This window comes from Netta rufina, assembly GCF_964035555.1.
Source record: "Netta rufina genome assembly, chromosome: 5".
Classification (NCBI taxonomy): Eukaryota; Metazoa; Chordata; class Aves; order Anseriformes; family Anatidae; genus Netta; species Netta rufina.
In genome coordinates, this window is record NC_140128.1 from 61584954 (window position 1) to 61607113 (window position 22160).

At 54.7% G+C, this 22160-nt stretch overlaps 1 protein-coding gene across 2 annotated transcripts in view; it reads right to left on the reverse strand.

Moving 5' to 3' along the window:
* The window catches only part of SAMD4A (sterile alpha motif domain containing 4A), a 74568-nt gene extending 54626 nt beyond the window's left edge, over window positions 1–19942 (reverse strand). For both annotated transcript variants that reach the window (XM_084288131.1, XM_084288130.1), the window contains exons 1-2: window positions 19815–19942; window positions 18757–19356 (exon numbers count right to left, since the gene is read on the reverse strand). In XM_084288131.1, the coding sequence (XP_084144257.1) occupies window positions 18757–18952 (196 nt within the window). In that variant the 5' untranslated portion in view covers window positions 18953–19356; window positions 19815–19942. The remainder of the gene's footprint in view (window positions 1–18756; window positions 19357–19814) is intronic.
* Between the last annotated feature and the right edge of the window lie 2218 nt (window positions 19943–22160).

Below are 22160 nucleotides of genomic sequence, written 5' to 3' on the forward strand. Positions count from 1 at the left end.
TTTATTTTTTAAGGGAGAGAAATTTTTTAATCTTCCCTGTGCTCATCACAGAGCGACCCAGCCTGATTAACATCATCTCTCACGCTTTGGTTGAGCCTGCTCTGATAGAGGTGGGCACAGAAGGGAACACAAATCTTCCAGGAGCACAGGAGCAGGTCTTTGGGTTTTGGGGAACCAGGCGAGGGAGAGCACAGCCCCAAACAGGCTCGAAAACCCGTGGCACAGCCAAGAAGTTGGCGCTGCCTTCAGGTCCTTAACACAGCCTGAGGAATAACGTCAGCAAAAGTGCAAAGAGAAGGTGATTTTTCTTCTTAAACCAGTCGTTCTTAAAAAGTCAGCTTTTCCCCAGTGGTGTTTTCATTTTGAAATCTGCCAGCCTGAATCACTTCTCCGGTCCGGGCGAGGGCTTTGCCATCCTCCACCCCTAAAAAAAAAAAGGCTTTTTGCTCCCAACGCCTTTAGAAAGGAAGAAAAAAATCTTTATGTTCTCTTGCTCTGTCCTCACAGAGACTGTTTGATTCCTGATGCTGTGGCGTATTTCTGTCTCTTGCCGTACTTCGAGGCTATTTTCTCGCTGCCAAAACATGCACTGAGAAGCACCGCGAGCCCGGCGGCTCTGGGGGAAGGGCTCGCCTGCAGCTCTTGTTATCTTTGGACGGGAAGGCAGAGACAGGCAGACACAGTTAACGCCTCGGATATTTCTAGATCCTACCGCTGTCCTACCAAGGAAGTCAGAATGCCGTCGGAAGCATCACACGGAGCATTTAAAACAACAGCATGAAAGTCTAATCGGATTTATTGTCAGCATCCGCAGCCTCTCGGACGTCGCCCACTTGAAGATTGCACCGCTTGTGCAGCTCGTGGGTCGCTCTTGATGAATTGAGACAGGAAACCTGGGAGCTGAGCAGCACCAAAGCTGCTCCGGGAGGGTCACGGCTTCAAAGCAAGCCTCTGGCATCAAAGGTGTCACGGAGCCAAATGTTTCCTCGCCTCTGCACTGTGATGGAGCAGCGCATCAAGGCAGAGGGTGAGCAAGCCCTAGGGTCTGCATTGCTCCCCTACAATTCACAATTTGGTCTGTACACCTGGTAATAACCAGCTCACAGCCATGGGATGCTTTGTGGGTGCTCCATCCGACCGTCCCCTTCCCCTGCCCACCGCAGCCCCTGTTAGCAGAAGGTGCTGAGTGCTGCCAGCATCACCCCAACTGCTGCAAGGCATCAAGCCCGACACCACAGGTGCTCCTCACTGCCAATACCTCCAAAATGGGGCATCTCTTAAGCTGGGCTGAAAAGTCAGAGACAGCACGCCAAGCTCCAAGGACTTGTTGACTTCCCCCAGAACGAGAGAGCGAAGTCCTTCGGTCTGTTTTCCATTAGAAGAGTTCATAAGAATTCCCCCAGAAATGCTGATTTTTGGAAAACGAGGGTTTAAACCAGAAAGACATCACTTTACAGGCCGTGCTACTACTACTATTTCCCACGTGTCCACTAGCGGCTGCTGAGGGCACGACACTGCTGTTATCAGTGGGGCTGGCCACATGCCCTGTCCTGCGGGGACGACCCCAGCCCAGATGTGGCATCAGGGCTGGGTGACACAGCACCAAGCAGGCTGCAGGATGCTCCTACATAGGTGCAGCTCCCATTATCCTCCTGGATTTCCATCCCAAGGGTGCCAGGAGCACCCATCGGGCCTTAGGGTTAATAACCCGTCGTTTGCTGCTCACCCTGCACATCACCAGCTCCAGCAGGATGCAAATCCAGACCCCAGGACAATGCAATTCTTTCCAAGATGAAGAAATTTCCCCCCCCCGGAAGGCTGGTGACACCGTCTCCCCTTTCACAGACGGCAACACCGAGCCTGGCCGGGGTCAGGCAGGGGCAGGACTCGCGGTGCTGGTGGAACTGGCACAGGAGGGAGGGAAGGAAGCCTCTCCGCCTGCTCACAGATGTCCCTCCAAGCACTTCGCTAATTGAATTGACACCTCCACGCTCAGTTACACATATAGCTTTTGTACCAGCGCTGCTTTCACATTAATAGTCCTACAAGGTGCTTTAAACCACTAAACTACCATTAGAGACCCTTTCATGAGGAGAAAAAAAAGAAAAAAAAAGGTGTTAGGTCAGCCGATTTCTCAGCATCACAGCAGGGTCTGGGTGTGAGCCCTGGCCCAGGTGCCTGTCCCGAGGATATGCCACACCGTGCTTCCAGGGCCACGGTGCCCATGTCCAGCTGGAAGAGGGCCAGGGAGCTCTAATTAACCAAACCACTCGCTTATATGTACAGAGCCGCTCTTTCAGCGGGCTCCAGAGCTCATGGAGGTGCTGCTTTAAAGCAGCCTGAGCCCTGTGCTGGTTTGGGGACAGTCAGGGGGACAAATGGGAGAGGTGACAAGCGATGCGAGCGCGAAAGCTGGCCGAGCCCCAATGAGCTCCACCAAATGGCACACGCGACAGTCCACGGATGCATCCTCCTTCAGGCCCAGGTTTAACTGCACACAAACTCAGCTCCTAGCAAAATACACTTGGATGTATGAAAGAACACCAGCAGGATCCAGCCAAGGCTGATCCAGCCATGCTGGGAGCAGGGGGCCACCAGGGTGCTGCTCCCCAGGGATGCAGATTTGCCTTTGCTAACAGCAATATTGTTGGCTCACAGGATTTAGCTGAGTTTTGGGAGAGGGTGGATAACAGGGTGGGCATGGACAGAGGGAAGGAGGGGGTATACTTGATGAAAATAAATAAATAAGAGCAAAAGGCAGGAGAGTGGTACCAAAAAAGAAGCCCCCATTAGGAGTGAGGCGGAGCTGATTTTCAGGGCTCCGGGCCTTGCATTTTCTGGCCTTATTTATGAAACACAAATAATCCAGCCTTCTCCGTAAGCAGCCAGATCCGGTGGAATTACATGTCTGAATACTCTGTAAACAGACTGAAAGCTGTGGAAACATAGCTCGAGGCAAAACCCGCCTTAACAAGGGGGCCTTTATCGTTCGACCTGGCGAGAGAAAAGCCGCCGGGCCCGGCCGAAGCAGGCGGGCCTGCCATGAGTCTGCTCCGGATGGGGACACCCAAGGGACGGGGAGAACTGGTGCTGTGATCCGTCCCTGTCCCCTTCTGGGATGGGATGGGGTGGGATGAGCCCCGGTGTGGTGTTCCTGGAGCAGGAGCTGCCATGCCCTGAGGCATGGAGTTGCTAAAAGCCTCGCGTGCTGCTGAGGGGGCACCATCAGCGAGGCGAGGATGAGGTCCCGGCCAGAGGAGAGCGGTGCCCACCACAGAGAGCTGATTCCTGTTTATAAAGCTGATGGGAAATGCTGAAATAAAGCACAGCTCCCACAAAACGTGGGAGTTTGGCTGCATTTAGGGTAAAATCGTGAGGAGTAAATGGAGGAAAGCCCTGCTGAGGGGCACGGAGGGGCTGCGGAGCCCCTTCCCCTGCACTCAGCAGCTACGTGTTGATGAGGAACCATGACAAGAAGCAATGCTTCTTGCAAGCTAGAGAAACCGAGGGTCCTGTGAGATTTTTGGCCAAGATGTGTATGACCAGCACCAGGCAGAACCACCCGTCCCCATTTCTTACACCCTTCACCTAGGGGGCCTATGGAAAGCTGAGGAGGGACGCTGTCAGGGAGCATACTGACAGCACAAATGGGGATTGTTTTACACTAAAAAAGGCAGTATTACATTAGATATGAGGAAGAAATTCTTCACAGTGAGGGTGGTGAGGCCCTAGCGCAGGCTGCCCCGAGGAGCTGTGGCTGCCCCATCCCTGGCAGTGCCCAAGGCCAGGCTGGATGGGGCTGGGGGCAGCCTGGGCTGGGGCAGGGGTCATGCCCATGGAAGGGGCTGGGATTAGATGGGCTGTGAGGTCCCTGCCAGCCCAAACCAGCCTGTGAGTCTGTGACCGACCTGCAGAAGAAATGCACGAAGTGCCATGGCCCAGCAAAGTTGCTGCAGCCTCCTGCTTCCACGTGGTGATTGAAGTAAGTTCCTCTATGCTGCTCAGACACCTCAGTCCTTATTTTTTGGACCATTTCTTCTAAGCTATTCTTACAAAAAAAAAAAAAAAATAAAAGGAAATTCAGGTGGGCACCTTATTTTTTTCCCCCTGCCCACACAGGCTGGTAAGCAGTGCTCCAGGCGCCCGTCCCCAACAGGGCTGCAGCGCCCGGCAGGGACATAAGCACAAAACGAAAGGAAAAAGCCAGCCCTGCTTCGGAAGTGGAGGTCAAAAAGAGCAGCGCTGGGCTCATTATTCTTCCTCTATTTACCCTTGCGACGGCACAGGCGATTTTTAAGGCCCTACTGAAAGGTCTCAGCACATTTGTGCACGTACATTAGCACGCTGCATACGAGCCCCGTACAGCACCGTGCCTACACCCCCACTTTGTGCTTACTGCAGCGCTTTCTATCTAAAGACCTCAGCGTGAATTCATTTAGCTTCCCAGCACCCTTGCCAGGTAGATTATCTGCCTCTTACGAACAGATAAGGAGGGGAGGACCAGGAAACAAAGACGAAACCAGCCACAACCCAAGTCCACAAACTGCAGGCCTGATTTTATTCCTCATCAGGACAAAACCACCCAGGGGAGACGAAACCACTGAGTGCCCCATCCTACAGTGGTCTCAGCAGTCCCACACGAGGGCAGGAGGGGATCTGATGGTGTATCAGAGCAAGGAGCCGTGGTCCATGCCCGGGCTCCCACATGGATGCCCCATGAGGTGGCAGAGAGCTGCCAGCGGGTCCCTGAGCATGATTTATAGGCTGAGCACAACCCGGGGACATCTGCACCATGGGACACGGGGATGCTGGAGCATGAATCTCAAAATCCTGCAAGAGCAGCTCTCAGCACTGCTTCTCTTCCCCGGTGTGATAGATTTGGGTGGCGGAGGGCAGCGGGCTCAGCAGCACCTGCTGTTGCAGATGCCTGCTCCTGCTCCACGGCACAGCCACTGGCCCCAGCCGCCCGCATGCTCCAGCTCCTAAATTTAAAACAGAGAGAGGAGCTTTGAAACAAGAGCCAAACCCAGAGCTGTGTGAAAGGTGGGAGGGAATCCATCCCCGTGCTCCCCTTCGTCTAGCTCGACATCTCTGCAGCCCTCTCCTTGCTCCAGCAGTGTGAGATAGAGTAAGACTTTCCCTTCTTTTTTCTCCTCTCTGCCGCATACCTGCAGCCAAAGGGGCATCCCAAAAGCAACGAGATGTTTCCTTTATACTTGGGGACAGTGCCAGAGAGCCGGGCGGCACCGGGGGGAAGGCAGGAGGGAAAAGCACTGCACGTGGCCCCCAGCTCCGGGAGCTTTTTCTAACTGTTAAAACACAGAAATCCTCAGCGCCGAAAATCCCTGAGCAAAATTTAGCCAAACACGTCAACAATTTTTGTGCTGTAACCCTGGCACATGTGTTCTCCTCGCTAGGAGGAGATGCATTTTTAGAAACCTTCTTTTGCAGGAACTGTTGGTGTTGGTGGGCCTTTTGTTTTCCTTCCTAGCACTGAGTCTTCACAAGCATCCTGGAAACTAAAAAAAGACCATTTTTAGACTAGCACGCGCCCAGAAGATGGAGAGGGTGTCACCACGTGGCTGAGCTACATGTGAAATTCTCAGAAAACCATATGCTGGAGGATGCTATCACCACAGAGACGTGCAGTGGGAAAGGGAAGCCTCATGGGGAGTCGTGCACGATTAGAAATGAGATCGCTGTCCATCTCTAATAGAAAGGGTTTAAAAGGACAGGGTTCCTCCTTCACGTGAAGGCAGTGAACAGCTATTTAATTATTCATTCAGATTTAAAAAAAGAGCAAATCTTGTTGTTTTTGGGAATGACAAGAGGGGATTGTGGGGAAAAGGACCAAACATCGCCCCCAGGACTGCAAATATACCCCAGGGGTTTCCCACCTGAAGCCTGCTCCTGCTGGGCCGGTGAATTTTGGGTTGTGGATTTACTGGTGGACTGAGGCAGCATATCCCCAAGGCATTTAACGATGAGATATGGAAAAGATCAGCCACTCGTTAGAAGAACCCAGAAAAAAAGGAAAGACAACATGCAGGATGAGACTCGGATATCGATAAACCAACGCCGGGCATGAGCCGCTGGTTCTTTGCCTCGGAGCTGACCCCAGTGCCCCAGGGCTATTTGTGGCGCCTCGCAGCACCCTAAATATATCCACGCCGAAATTACATTTTGCTGCGGAGGCAGGAAGCTCCCGTCTGCCACCGAGCCCCTCAGTGAAGGAAGTCGGGCCGAGGAATCCCACCAATGCTTCCTCGCGCATAAATCTCCCCCGATCATCTCCCAGCAACTGCAGCCGGGAGCCCCGCTCGACCCGGCTGCCCTTCATCCCCAGCCTCCTCTTCCCAAAGTTTCTTTCCCAAAGCTTCGCTGTCAGGCAGAGGTTGTTCCCCAGAGGCCTCTCGTTAAGCACACCCCGTATTTCCTCCCTGCAAAACCCAAAGTTGGGGCCACGTGGGACAACATAAGGGACGAAGCTCGAGCACATCTCCCCAAGAGACAACGTTCCTCTAGTGGTTGTGTGCCAGTGAAACGCAGCCACCTGGGGGATTCACGTAAAATAAGACCAGAATGATCGATTTCTGGGGTATTCCTCAGAGAAAGGCAACAGGGGAATTTGTGTGAGCAGGCAGAGTAAGGAACACGACAGCTGTGCACACCCTAACGCCTTCCCCTCCTATCCACAGGATCAACGCGTGCACAAATTTGCAAGGGGCTGACACCAACCCCGACGGTCACCACGCCACACACAAAACCCCAGCTCACCCCCAAAAAAAAATCCAAGATGCTTTTTCAGGGCAGAAAGCACTCAAAGCAAAACGAAGGGGGGTATTTGGGTACCCGAGCTGAACGCCACCACACGCACCTAAACTATTTCCACGTAGTTTCTGGTCGCCGACAGGCACCCTGCGAGCAAGTGTCACAGATTAAGCACCAAGCAACGCTGCAAAACCAGCTACAAACACTCGTGCCACCTCAACCCCAGCATCAGGAGGAAGGCTGCGACCCCTGCACCCAGGCTCCCCTCGGAGAACCCGGTCCTCTCCCACGGCTGCTTCCAGCACCAGGAGTTTTTATTAAGCAGAGTGCTGGGAATCGAACATTTTGTGCTCGGGTCGTGGTTTATCACCGAAAAAAAATCCATCTTTGGCAAAACCAGAGGGTTTGTTGCAGGGTCGGATGCACTTATCACCAAGCCGTGCCGTTATCTGGTTTCACCATCCAGTTCCTCCGCGCCGCGGCAATAAATCGTGAGGGCATCCTCCCAGGCATCGCTTCTACGAAATAGCCATCTTGGACAAGAAAGCAAGCCCACAGCAGGAAAAGCAGTTGAAAAATTTAAAAAAGAGGAAAAAAAAAAACTAAAAACATTTCCTTTGCAGGATTTATTTTTAAATGCCGGTTGCCTGAGCCTGCTCGGGGAGCTGGTATGTCAGGAGCTGCTCCCGTGCAAGGGGCTGAATGGTGACTCAGCAGGTAAAAGCTGTCAAAAACGTGTCCAAAATTGGAAGGATAAGAATCAGAAGGGAAAACTATAAATACCGCAAGCAGCTCTGCTTTGTGCGCTGGCTGGGTGCCTGTCACTGCTGAAGATGCTCTGCAGGGCGAGCGGGGGATCCCGTCCCCAGCCCGTCCCCAAACCCACAGGGGGATTCCTGCCCCCAACAGGTCCCGGGGCGCTGCAGAGCCCCCGCCTGAACCCCAAACTCAGCCCTAGCAGCTGCCAGCGCAGCTTTTTAAGGCATATCCAGAAAAATGCCTCTTTTTGCACTGGCTGCTTCTTTTTTTTTTTTTTTTTTTTAAATACAAGTCAAAAAGCCCAGCCAACATGAAAGGCTGGGTAAACACTCCTCCTTTCCCCAGAAGAAATTACAAAAATGCCTTTGAATTTGTTTTGGCAAGAAACAATGTTTTTTATGAAAGAGCTTCATTGAAAAGTCACAATTTGGAGGGTAGGCATCTCTTCTGCATTTTTAAAGTATTAATTACCACCTTAGCAGTATTTTGACACAGTTTATGGGTTGTTAGCTCGCGCTATGTGCTCCAAATGCCAAGCGCACCTTTTGGAAGCGTCTTATTACCGCGCTGATGCTAACTGTCGAGGTTGTGCTGCCGAGCCTTGTTTCGGTAATTTAAAAGTAATAAATTAATTCCATTTGGAGAAACGCTGCCATTTATAAACCAGCAATTAAGAACAGATTTAATTCCAGAGATTGCCGCATTCTTCAGCTTATTGAGTTATTGGGGACTAAAGCCGGTGCCGTCGGTAAGGACGCGCTCGATTCCTAAAAGCAAAACCCCAAGGCACTTTCTCGCTGCCCAAATTAGTGCCAAGAGCAAGCAAAAGCTGGGGCTGCCTTCGTGTCCCCCGGGAGCAGCAGCACACGGCCTTGCTGCCAAGCAAAGCGCGCAGGCACCGAGCTCAGGCTGGGATTTCCACCCCAAGGGGACGCTCCCAGCCGGCACGCCCCAAAAGCCCCGCCACTGCGAGAAGCTCTCGGGACCCTGCTCCCATCCCTCCTGGGTGAAAAACACAAGAAAGCGAGCAAAACGAAGCATAACCCGTGCTTCTGCAGGGTTCCTCCTTTTGCTCTCCCCCAAAAAAGGAAAGAAAAAATCCCCAGGCGTGTGTTTTTATTTACAGAGATCCCAGAGATCCGTCTCCTGCAAGGGCCTTCTCGGAGGCAGGATCGTTTCCCTAATTGTAAGCCTGTAGAGAAGCAGGCTGCCCTCCGCTTTCAAGCTGGAATTAGTTACGCTCGGTCTGACCCTGCATTATTTTGAGGCACAGCAACATTAAAAGAAAATTAGAGCGGCTTGTTAAATCCTTTAAAAGGTAAAGCAGCCCTGTTACTCCAGGTTCACACGCCAAAAAAAATAAATAAATAAAAAAATTAGGCTCTTAGCAAATCACGACTACTGCTTTAATGTGGCAGCATTTAGTCATCTTTTAAATTCATTCATTTCTCATTTGCTTGAACAATCGGGCTGGCTTTAACGAGCCCTCCCTGCGAACCCGGCAGCAACAAAGGATGAGCGCTGCTTACATTACAGGGCTCCGCACACCTAGAAAGGAAATCCTAAAACGCTGCCTGCTCCCAGCAGCCCGATCACCGCTTTGTAATCCTCTCTGCCAGCCACGTTTGTAATCTTGTAGGGTGTAATAAAGCCAATCGGAGTAACGGTGCCTGTGTAAACCACTTTTTGCGAGGCAAACCGCGGGTTTTTAGGGAGTCGGTGTGGGTGGCAGCACAGATCCAGCTGGGGCCAAGCTTCTGCACGTCCTCCTCGCGTGCACCGAGCACAAACAGCCCACGAGCAGCGTGCCCAGGCCAGGAAGGAGCACTTGCCACGCTGCACAGGCCTGGGGCGAGGAGCCCGGAGCCTTTTGCCAGCAGAGTTACTAATTAACTCGAGCACAAGGATTTAGGGAAAGGTTTTCGCCCAGAGGGTGGCCAGGCACCGGGACAGGCTCCCAGGGCAGTGGGCACGGCACCGAGCCTGTCCTGGAGACTGAAAAGTGTTTGGACACCGCTCTCAGACATAGGGTTTGGTTTTTGGGTGGTCCTGTGCGGAGCCAGGAATCGGACTCGATGCTCCTCGTGGGTCCCTTCCCACTCGGGGTATTCTGTGCTTTGCCTTGGTGGAAAAGGAGACTCAGCATCACCAAGCGTTTAGTCCCGGCCCAGTCGAGCAGTGACAAATTCAGTGCTCCTAACAATCCAGGAGGTTGTTCCCGTTTTCCCAGCAGTGCCAGGGAGGCAAACCCAGCAGGACACATCCCGAATAAACTGCACAACACGCCAAGAAGTCACCTTGATCTTTTTATCTGGGGTGAGCCAGACCCCACCAGGACTGCACCCAGCGAGAGCATCACCGACTCCAGCAGGGCCATGCTCGGCCACCAGACCACGTCCTCGCAGAAGAACATGGTCTGATCCTATAAATGGTGGGACCAAACCCACCAAAATGACAGCGTGACATCAGGAAGGAGCCGGATCACCCAGATCCTCGGACATCGGGAGGCACCGAGGCCCCAGCAGCACCACTGGCATCCGCACGGAGAGCCCCGACTGCTTGGGGTTGGGGGGCAGAAAGGGGCTGTTTCTATTTTAACACCCCAGAAAACAACTGAGCATCGGTGCAAACACCCAGTCGGGCTTTAGGAGGGATTTAAAGAACTCGGCTCCTTGGCTCTCTAATCCCACACGATGCTTCCCCGCTAGCCGCCAGGATCGACTTCTAACAATGCAGAAGCATCTGCCCACATTTTTGCAATTATTTCAGACCCGGCAAAGAGCACCCTCGCCTTTCTGTAGGGTTAATCTAAAGAACAGTTGCCAAAACGCTGAGAACACAGCCGAACAATAGCTGCTCTGATGAAATTCCTCCGCTCCATAGAGAAACCAGTATCCTCCAGCTGCTGCGGCTCGTCCAGAGAGATCTCCGAGCGTCCACCCGCTCCCGTTTAAAAAAAAATAATAATAAAAAAAAAAAGGGAATAAAATAAAGATTCAAGCGCAGCTTGCAAAAATATCAACGCGGCCTCTTGCACTGCAGCACAGAAGTTTTATTAATGCAACATTTGCTGTGCCTGAACCACAAACCCTGGGTGCAGTGGCAGGGTGGCAGTGCCGGCCACCTGTCCCGGCCGGGGAGGCTCGCTCCTTAGCGCAGAGACCACTTTTAGCAGCTCCACCTCTTGAAATACCCCTTCTCGGTGGAATCTCTGCTCAGTCATTTCTAAAAGCCGGCTAGCTGAGGCGGACAGCTGAATTACAGCAGCTCTTATCCACGTACGCCTGAATGCAGCAGACACCTTTATTTATAAAGGCTCTCCGGCTGACCGAGATTTGACATCGGCTACAAAGAGCGTTCAGCCTCCAACCGGCTGCTTCGGGATAATGCGATGAAAGGTTGGCGAGTGCAGCCCAAGAAGACACCTTTACGCCACGCTACGAGCTATCGTGAAACGAAGCCGTGCTGCTCTGACGACTCTTTTAACCAGCCGGGCTTCAGTAATTGATTTCCCGAGCACGCTGAGCCGCACGCCTTTGCCTCTTTGGCTGATAGGTATTCAAAGCGGGTTTATATATATATATTTTAAGACCTCGTTCTAAAATATTTTGGGTATTTTGTGCCATATCAGGCCTATGACTTCTCCTTCCAGATCTCCGGGGTCTCTGCCCTTTGCTGCTGGTTGCCTGGTCACCTGCTGGCTCAGCCTCGTGTGGGCACCACAAGGACGAACAGACACCTTCGAGACACACAGACACCACCTACACATGGGCAATGCAAAAGCAAGGGGATGGGGGAAGGCAGAAAGCAGGTGGCAGGAAAAAACAATGGCTCCCAGATGGTTTTCTGCTGCTCCATCCACCACAGCAGCCACCGGCGACAACAGAACGTGACCGCCTTTGCTGGCAAACGTGTGAATCCTGCTTGAAATTGCCAGCACCCCCAGGATGGGCACATGCACACACACAAAGCAGGGCTCAAAGGAAGGCTTCAGGTCCGTGCACGCTCCCACCAGGCTCCCAGCACCCTTGGAGCAGCCCCGAGCATGGGGGCTCCATCCTCGTACCCACAGGGAGGACCCCAAACAGCATCCCCCAAAGCACCCCCCAGCATCCTCCCCTCGCACCCACCACACTCACCAGCACAGGGCCGAGCCCGGCACCACTCCAACCCCAATTTGCTGTAGAAGGGGAAAAATTTAGGGGCTGGCACCGATGGAAACAGCCCCACGAGCTGGGGGTGTTGCTGGCACCACCGACCCCGAGCTCCGGGGAGGTTTTGCAGCTCCCTGGGATCCTGACGGAGACACCCTCGAGACGCCAGCGCCCGCCTCTGTCTCTGAGTCCGTTGTTATGGTTACTGAAGGGTGTTTTCTTTCCTTTTTTTTTTTTTTTTCCCCTTCTTTTAAAGAGAATTCTTATCAGTTTAACATAATACCGGTGCTCAATAACAATTCTTATCTTAAAAGGTCACTCAGGTGGTTATAACCCAGCACTGCATCCACGCTCACACTATCTGGAGGGAAACAGCCTGGGGACTTTTTTCTTTTTTTTTTTTTTCCTTTTAAAAATAACCCATCTCTTTTGAACTGCAAGATTTCTTTAAAAAAAAAAAAAAAAAAACGAGCTGACCCCACGGGGGATCGGAGCTCACAGGGGAACAGACAAAAAGAGGGAGAAAAAAGAAAACACGCTGGCTGCGAGAGAAGCAAAAGGAATATCCCAACAGAAAAAAAAACCTACAAAACCCGGGGAAATGCATGAATGTAGAGTCCAGCTGCTGCAGAAACACTATGTTCTGCTTGCACGAGCGTGACTAGCCAAGTTTCCCCACACCAACCGAGGTCGTGGTTTTTCTTCTTCCACATCGCCCCCACCCCAGTTAGCTCTGGGAAAGGGGGACAAAAGAGCAGGGACGGCGAAAACCAGGGTGAGGACAACTGATCCATGATGGTTGGGGTTTGCTCTTGGCAAAGAGAGGAATAAAAAAGGAAAATGCAGTAGGGAAAGGGAATTTTAGGGTGTTTCACTGTGCTAAACCCGGTCAATTACTTCTTACAAGAAAGCCACCATAGGTAACTCTGGCCCCTCCGGCCCATCCGGCAGCGATGCGAGGAGCAGGAGAACTAACAGGTTAAAAGCCAGGCAGGTTTGTGGTTTGTCTGAACGAAGTTTCATCCAAAAAGGAGAAAAAAAAAAAAAAAAAAAGGAAAGCAAAAGCAATCTGGAAGCAATTACTGGTGGGGATCAGGCACAGAGGAGCTTTGCAGCGCCCTGTGCTTCCCCCCCAGGGCTGCCTCTCGCTCCAGAGCACAGAGAGGAGCTGCCGAGCCCTGCAGACACCGCTTGCAGTATGAACGCTGCTCTACGCACAGTAACATCTCCAGGCGTGCCAGCTCGAGGCGCTGGGCCCCGTCCAGCTCCTGCAAATGTCAGGAGAGGCTCGCAGGGACGGCGGCAGGGGCTGGCTCGGCCCCGGGTGCCGCACACCCCAACCATCCCGGCAATAGCTCACACGTAAAATGTCCGTGAGTTCGTCCGAGCACGGTAACGCGCCCAGCAGGAGGTTTTTTTTCCTGCCCTGTGGGTTTTTAGTCGTGTGTAACACAAGCTGCGCCGTGCCCCAGCAATGGGTATGCCCAGAAAGGGCCGCAAAGGGCAGAGGAATTAATAATAGCAGAGCCGTGGCTGTCGCCCAGGGCTCTGCTGGCGAGGGCCTGCAGGTGAGAGGAGCCTTTGATAGCCCCAGACAGGAGCCACGAGCCTGGGAAGACCCAGGCGAGGTGCTGTGCTGCAAGCTGGATCAGAAAATAAATAAAAAAAAAATGCTACAAGTGGGGCACCTTTGCCAAAATCTTCAATACAGCCCTAGCGTGCAATGGGGTCGCCACACGCAGGCAGGGCTGGGAGGCAGGCAGCTGATGGGAGCCTGTGCTGATAAACCCTTCATTTACAGCTGCTCATTCGCCTCCTGCATGGGAAGGGTAAGAAATGCCCACACACCTGTGGCCAACAGCTACCCTGCCAGCTACAGGGACACAAAAAGGACAGGGATCTCCCAAAAAGAGTCCAGCGGAGGGCCACAAAGATGGTACGGGGCCTGGAGCTTCTCCCCTGTGAGGAGAGGCTGAGAGGCCTGGGGCTGTTCGGCCTGGAGAAGAGAAGACTGAGAGGAAATCTCATTAATGTGAACATAAATCTCATAAATACCTGAGGTGTGGGATGCAGAGGGGTCTGGCCAACCTCTTTTTGGATGGTTTGTGGGGACAGGACAAGGGGCAATGGCCACAAAATGGCGCACACAAGTTCTGCACCCAAATGAGGAAGAATTTCTTCACGGTGAGGGTGACGGAGCACTGGGCCAGGCTGCCCAGGGAGGCTGTGGGGTCTCCTTCTCTGGGGATATTCAAGGCCCATCTGGACGCCCACCCGGGCAGCCTGCTGTAGGGAACCTGCTTTGGCAGGGGGTTGGACCCGATGGTCTCTCAAGGTCCCTTCCGACCCCTCCAATCCTGTGCTTCTGTGACAACCAGCTTTCTGCCTCCAGAAACGGCTCTTTTCCCGTTTATCACCCCAAAACGGAGCAGGCAGGACCACAGGGCCATCTCCCACTGAGCAGCACCACCCCAAACCCCCTGCTCGGGGGGCAAGACCCCGTATCCCTCTTCCAGCACCTCTCAGGGCCCTTGGGCAGCTCTCGGGAAAGCGAGAGTTAACGGCAAAGCAAAGCTCTTGTTTATCCACTGAAAATAGAAGGAGAAAACGCGAGGGGCGATGCACACTCAGCGGCACACGCATGCACACATGATTCATGCACGGCTTCGTCCCAGCTGCAGCCCGCGGTGCCGAGCCCTGCTCCCATGCACCGAGGGTTTCACACACTGCCGTGCTCAGCCCCGGCCTCCTGAACTCATGCAAGAAGTGGGGTGGCCGGGTGAGGACCCCAAAATATTGCCCAGTGGCTGCTGCAATCCCACAGTGTTTGCACCCTGGTGGAGCAGAGCCCCACAAAGCTCCCGGCTCCGAGCCCTGCAACTCGGGGCGCCGGCGGCGCGAGGGGTGCCCTTTCCCTCACGGTTATCTGCCGTAACATTAGACCCGAGCACGAAGCCCGAGAGCTGAGGCACTGACGAATGTATCTTAAAATAAAGCAAGTGTTCACGCTAATTACTATTTCAGTGAGTCACACTGATTGCAAACATAACTCCCAGCCTGGAAAAAATTGCGTCCATGGGCTACAAATTAAATTAATAATGGTGGTTGGTTTTTGTTTTGTTTTGTTTTGTTTTGTTACTTTTTTTTTCGATGGGAGATTACAAGAAGGAAGAGCAGGGCCTGAGGAACCGCAGGAAGCTGGGGACTCATGCCATGATCAGTTTGGTCCCCAGAAACCATCACCAACTGCGTCAGGGTGTGCAAAACTTTGTGAGGAAAAAAAAAAAGAGGAATAACCTAGGTGGTGGAAAGCCAATTCCTCCTCCTGCAGCAGCTACAGGTCAGTTGCAGCCTGGAAAGAATAAGGCCAGTGGTCCTGTCACCGCCTGCTAGCTCAGCACCTTCGCTTTCCACCCCCAGATTGGGGTCTCGAAGCAGAGCCCTCCACCAAACGGGTGCATCGTGACAGTGGTTTGGTCCCGAAGGGTCTTAGGTGGCTGACTGGGGCACCAAACGTCTTAAAAACAAGTGGCCCGAGCACAAAGATGGACAAAATGAGCGACCAGAGCAGCACACAGCATCACACGGCAAAGACCATGAAAACCAGCACCGGCTGAGAGGCTTCCCCGCTCCCCCACGTAATCCCATTTGAGGATAAATGCATTTGCCAATTCGATTATTTGGACTTATGGCTGCACAGTTTGTCCTTATTCAGCTCCCCATGTAAAGCCATCTCCCATCCACCCGCCAGAAAGCCTCAGAAGATGCCCAGAAAACCTCAGGTGATGCCTCGCACAGCTTCTGCTCGCCCTCCTGTGCCCACCTCTCGGGGTACAGCCCTTCTCCATCCAAGCACGAGCACAAGGTACGCACACAGGAGGCTGCTTTTGGGCAGAGATCAGACAGGATTCTCTGACTCTGCTCCGCAACGATGCCCAAAACACTTCGCCAAGCAGCCCAGGAGATTAAAAGCCAAGAGATTAAAACGCAGAAGGGTTAAGCACGAGTCCAGGAGTGCCTCCTCTAGGTCCCATCAACTCGAGAGCAGAAAAGCAGGAGGGAAGAGCAAAGAGGGCTCCAGCTCACAGCGTGCTGCCCACCCACCACCAGCCAAGTGCTTCCCACAGCTCCTCTGGCGCTTGGAAAAGCGCCTTTAAAGAATCAAAACCCCAAATAATTGCAAAGAATACTGCAAGTGCAGGTCACGATCTGTAAGGACATCATCCCCACACAGACACAAGGGTGCGGGGGGCGCAGGAGATGCCACCTCCCACCCCATCCAGTGCAGTGCTTCCACCCAGGCTATCCCAAGAACACTCAAACCGGAGCCCAGCATCACAGCAAAGCCAAGAAAAAACCCCAAAGCTGGGCCCTGGGGTGGTTTTCCACGGGTGGGGGCCGCTGTGGGGACACCACGGTGTTTGCCTCCGATGGGAGCCCGCAGCCAGGGGAGCAGCAGCGGCCGCAGGGCTGGAGCCGCAGCCACCTAAAGGTACCCGAGGTCTGCAGGAACATGTAATGCCTTTTATTAGAGCAGCTGGAAAAAAAATAAACCACACAAGCCCTCCTTTGAGCTTCTGCACCTTCCCGCTTGGCCATTTTTTCCAGCTGCATCACTTGGTCTAATTAAAGGCATTGCCCCTGCCTCTTCCTCTGGCCGGCCCTCGCCCGGGACGAGGAATCTGGGTCGTTTTGGTGCTTGACAGCCTGCTGAAAGGAAATCAAGATTGTGGCCTTAACGTGCGGGGGAGCTGGAATCTGGGGGAAAGAAAGCTCAGCGCCCTTCTGACCATGGGTTTGAGGCTGTCGCCCCGCTGCAGGGGATGCAGACGGGTGTTTGGGTGCTTTGGGGAGCTTTGGGGCACCTCCCGCAGGAATTGCAGGAGCTGAGAGGCCACAGCAGCTCCAGCGCTGCCTCCGGTGGGGCTGGCTGCACGATGCCCAGACCCCACAGGTGTTTTTTTGGGGCAGGAGCAGCCCCTGTGCTACACAACACCTGCGGCTCCTATTTCTGCGCATCGGTGCCACGGTTTCCATACCCCTGCAGAGCATTCACACTCAAACCGAATCAACAGCAACCCGCAGCGTGCACCAGGTGAACCATAAAACCTCGGCGAGGCTCCTCCTGGCCACGAGCTGCACATTTCCCCTCCTGCATCCGCTCCTTACTCCCCTTTTACCTTCACAGCCCCGAATTTTAACGCGCCGGGGTTTCAGGTGGCCGTGCACCGTGCTGCCACATCTCAGGGACACTCAGGGATCCTGCAAGACACCTCTCCTCGGAGGCAGACACGCAGTAGCACCTCCCCAGTGGTACAAACCAACCCCCTTTCCGCACCAAACCCGCTTTTGAAGCCAATTTGGATGCTTGGTCCACTCCATCAGATCCGCACGGTGCGCTCTGAGCAGCACCGCTTGGCCCAGGGTGATGCTGCTTACAAAGGCACCCATGGGTGCTGAGCTCCTGCACCCATCCCATCACACATGTCCCCATCCCATCGCACATCACCGCGTCCCCAACGCCCAGGACAACTCGGTGGGAGCCACCACAGCCCCGACAAGAAGACCAACAGCAAGATTTGGGATCTCCGCAACCCATCCCCGGGGAACCTCGGGGACGTGGCTCCATCCAAAACAAAACCAGAACGAAAAAAACCACGGTGCAGATGAAGGAGGAAGGCACAGGGAGGGCTCGAGGGCCGGCAGGGCTCTCCATCCCCAGCCCAGCAGCCGAGCTCCGGCCCTTGGGCTGTTTGTGAGCAGCAGCAGTGCCCGAAACGCGCCCCGCGGCATTCCTGCCTCATTCCCCAGAGCTATATAAGGCAACACGGCCAATTCCAGCTCCTCTCCCTCCTCGCCCCGGGGTGGTTTCCTGCTCCCTGCTCCCCTCCGGGGACCTCGTCATCAAACACAACGGGGCCAGCGCCAACCACCCCAAAAAAAGCCCTAAAAAAGCCCCCAAACGCCTCGCTGGCTGCTCACGCTCCTCCACGCACGCAGCAGCACGGGGGCTGCCGGCCCCACGAGGGGTTTTGACCAGCGGGGATGCTTTGCAGCAAGGCTCTTTTTTTTCCTTTTTCCTTTATTTTTTTTAGGTGTTGGGGAACAGCCACGCAACACCCAGGCAGGTTTCACCCTCCCCTCCTCCTCCTCCACGTTTCAGAAAGTCGCGTTTAAAGCAACTCTCATCTCGGCGCAGACACCGCCAAGGAGCACGGCTGGCCCGGGATATCCCACACCCCAAAACGCAAGAGCAACCCGCAGGATTTGGGGGTTATTTTCACCCCTCTGCAGCCCCCCTTTCCGCGCGCCGAAGGCGCTGCTGCAAGCACGCAGATCGCTGTGCAGCAGCCAGCAGTCGCCTCGGATTTTCTCCAACACAAGGGGGGTATTGAGAGCCGCAGGAAAAAAAAATAAAAAAATAAAATAAATAAAATGCGTCCAAACAGGATCTGAGTGATGAAATCGAAATCGCCGCATTTCCCAAAAAAAAAAAAAAAAAAAAAAAATTAAAAAAATAATAAAAATAAATAAGTAAAATTGAGGAGAACCCGGGGCTTGCGAAAATACCACTTGGGCTGAGGTGGCGCCGGGGCCGCTGCTCCGTGGTGCAGGGAGCCGAGCGAGCCACGTTGGCCAAAAGAAGCCGAGAAAATCCAGACTCTACGTGACCTGACTCGGTTATTGCACAGGAAACTGCATGGAAGGAGGAAGGGGGGTTGGAAAAAAAAAAAGAAAAACACAGAAAACGGAGAAAAAAAAAAAAAAAAAAAGCAAAGGCACCAATCATTCATGCTACCGTAGTTCCACCACGCAATAGCCTGGAGTAGTTGGCAGCGCGGAGCCCAGCCGAAGGGAGCCGTGGTGGGTTTGAATATTAAAACGCACGAGGAAAAAGCCCTGGGTGCAGTCATGGTGGGGAGCCCTGCCTCCAAAACCTCTTTTTTAATTTTTTTTTTTTAAGGGAGCGTTACAACACCGAGCGGAGACCGAGGCAGCGTCGGAAAAGGGGGGAAAAAAAAAATAAGAAAAGGCATAAAAAGGGGATTTATTTTTCGGAGCGAGGACTCACCGGGGTTGTTGGCCTCCCCTTCGAGGATGTGCAGCTCGGTGCAGTCTGCCAGGGAGTGCTCGAGGCAGAGCTGCAGGAAGCGGGCTTGGGTCCGGCTCACGCGCTTGAGCAGGGAGAGCAGCGCAACAGTCTGCTCGCACTCGTTCCAGCCCTTGAACCAGCCGGCCAGCACGCCGACCTGGTCGCGAAACATCATGGTGAGAGGGGCAGGGGGGAGAGGAGGAATAAAGGGGGGAGCCCCCGGCCCCCCAGAGCTTCGTCGGGGCTCGGAGGTGGAAAAATCGCGGCGGCGGAGCGAGGGTGGGCCGGTGGCAGGGGGGGGGGGGGGGGTTGGGGTTTGGCGTGGGGTTTTTTTTTCCACCTTCTTCTGGCTGGGGAGAGGCGGTGGGGTGCCCCCGAGGTGGCTGAGGGGTTGGGGGGGGGTGTGGAAATGGTCAAAAAGTGTGTGTGTGGGGGGGGGGGGGGGGTGGAAAAAATAATAAAAAAAATAAAAAAGGAGGAGGCCGGCGGAGGCTGCGTGAGCGGAGGTGCCCCTCGGCTGGGCGGCGAGGGTGGGCAAGGCACGGAGCGGGGCTGGAGCTGCGGCGGGGGGCTTCAAACCTGGAACAGAAAAAGGGGGGGGGTCAGCAGGGGGGGGAGGAAGAAGAGGAGGAGGAAGAAGAGGAGGAGGAGGAGGAGGAAGGCCCGCAGCAGCCCAGGCACCGCAGCCTCCTGCTCCTCCAGCCCTGCTTTGTGCCCCCCCAGCAGGACAACCCCATTTAGTGCCCCCCCCCCAGGACCCCCTCATCCTATTTCCCACCCCAGGACCCTCCAAAATTTGCACCCCCACCCCCATTTTGCGCCCCCACCCCCCCAGGGCACCCCCTCCCCACACTCCCCACTGCTGGGGGGGGGGGGGGTGGGTGCCTAAAACCCCCCCCCCCTTTCCTTTTAGCGGGGAGGGCGATCACCCCAAAGCACGTCACCTCCCTAAAACCCCCCAAATTAACCAAAATCGTGGGTTTTTTTTCGAAAAAAAAGTTGCCCCCCCCAAAAAAAAACAAAAAACAAACACTCACCTCACTCAACGCGGGGCCGGGGCCGGGGGGGGGAGGGGGGCGGCGCGGGGGGGGCCGAGCCATGGTTGGGGGGGGGGGGTTGGGGGGGGGGGAGGAGGAGGAGGAGGAGGAGGAGGAGGAGGAGGAGGAGGAGGAGGAGGAGGAGGAGGAGGAGGAAGGCCGGGGGGGGGGAGGGGGGCGCGGGGCGCGAGCGGCGGCGTCTCCGCGGCGCGAGACTGAGGCCGGCGGCGCGCCGGGCCCCCGCTCCCCACATGCCGCTCATTTGCATACCGGTGACGTCATAGAGCGAGGGGGGCGTGGCCTCGGCGGGGGGCGCGCCTTTTCTCTGCCCCCCCCCCCCATTCCGCGCGCAATTTCCCCCCCCCCCTCCCCTCCCCTCCCCTCCTCCCCGGGGGAGTCCCCGTCCCCGTCCCCCCCCAAAAAATTAAAAAATGCTAAAAAAATGAGAAACGAACCCAAAGTCGCCCCCACCCCCCCCAACTGGATTGTGGCCCCCCCCCCCTCTCCTCCCAGCCTCCACGCGTCCAGGAGCCTGGAGGAAGCCTCCATCTAGCGGAGAGCGGGGGAACGGCGGCGGATTTTTGGTTTTTTTTTGGTCTTTTTTGGGGTTTTTGGGGTGGAGGAGAGCAGCCCTGCTTCGTGTCGCAAGGAAGGTGTTGTTTTTTTTTTTTTTTTTTCCCATATATTTATTTTTTTGTATTTTTTGTAAGCCCGGGGTGCAGCCGATGGGGGTGGATGGGGGGCTTGTAGGGGCAGGGGGTGGGTTTGGGGCCGTGGGTTCGCCCTGCGGCTTCCTTCTCTTTGGTGTGCATGGGGTGAGTGGTACGGGTACGCCTAGGAAGGAGGAAAAAGGGGAAACAAGCACCCGCAGGGAGCTGGCAGATGCGGGGCAGGGTTTGGATAACGCCCCGCAAAGTCAAGGTGCAGGGTGGGGGTCTTTGGGGGCACGGGGAAAGGAGGTCAGAGCCTTGATCCGTGCCCAGCTTGGGGACAAGGGACACGGGTACCTGGCCACCATCCCACATCCCTGTTGCTTTAGGGGCACAGCCCTCCAGTATCAGGAGTTGCAGGGGGAGTGAGAGGCAAAAGGATCGAGGGAAAGCCTTGGCAAGCCCCCTCACCCCAAATCCGCTCCCCAAAACTGGTGGGTGCTGCAGGAAGGGCAGCCGGGGGGGATCCCCTGGACGTCAGGCACAAAGGGTCTGGCGGGTTTGCCTGCTCAGTCTGGCTCGTGACTAATTAAACAAACACGAGCGGGGTTCCCTGCCAACAGACCGCAGCCATCTGTCTCATCCTACAGCTCCATCCTAATAAACGGGCCATCGCGGGGCCCTTTCCCCTCCTGCGGCCCCGGCGTGCAGGCAGGAGGCGCGGAGCCACGAGGCTGAGCTGTCTGTGGGGTCGGGGCATGCGTCCTGCACGGGGACAAGGCGTGAGGCTCCCCAAAACCCCAGAGTTTCAACAGCACCGGGATCCCCGTGCCCTGGGAGCTGGTGAACACCGGCACGTTGCTAATTGCAGTAACAGCAGTGATGAGAAGAATATTTGGGGCTGAGACATCCAATGTGGTCCTCTGTGGGGCTGAAAACACCGCCAAAACCCCAAAGCATCCCCAGGAAGCAGCTGCTGCAGGAGCACGGCGCCGTTCCCCCTCGCTGCGATGTTTGGAGGTTTCTATGGTAATTACAAACCCTAACCACGAGTTGTGGAAAAAACACCCTGCTGTGGGGTGAGAGGAAGGGTGCGGGCTCGGTGCAAGGGGAACGATGCCCAAGCTGCCCCGAGAAGCAAATCTCCTCGCTGGTGTCGCAGCGTGTGCCGTGGAAGGGACACAGCAGGGCTGTAGGGTTTCGGTTGGGGTGGCTCCAGATGGCAACGTGCCTGCTGTCCTGGTTGTGTGTCCAGTGGTAATATCAGCCCAGGAGGTGGTGGAAGGAAATTAGCGGATGCTGACTGCTGACGAGTTCCTGGGAAGCAGTTTGTGGAAGCTGCCTGATGGCAAGTTTGTCTGGAGAAGGATCACAGAATCACAGAATTTCTAGGTTGGAAGAGACCTCAAGGTCATCGAGTCCAACCTCTGACCTAACGCTAACAAGTCCTCCACTAAACCATATCCCTAAGCTCTACATCTAAACGTCTTTTAAAGACCTCCAGGGATGGTAAAAAAAAAGAGTAAAACCAAAAAGTGACCCCAAACCAACATGGGTCTACATTTCTGTGCTTACCTACAGCGCTGGGATTTTTCACCCCATTTCCAGCCGGCAAGGAAAGCAGCTTGGTGGAGGATTCGGGGCAGGCTGAGGATGCCGTGAGCAGATGGTCCTGATGAAACGAGGCGCTGCTCCC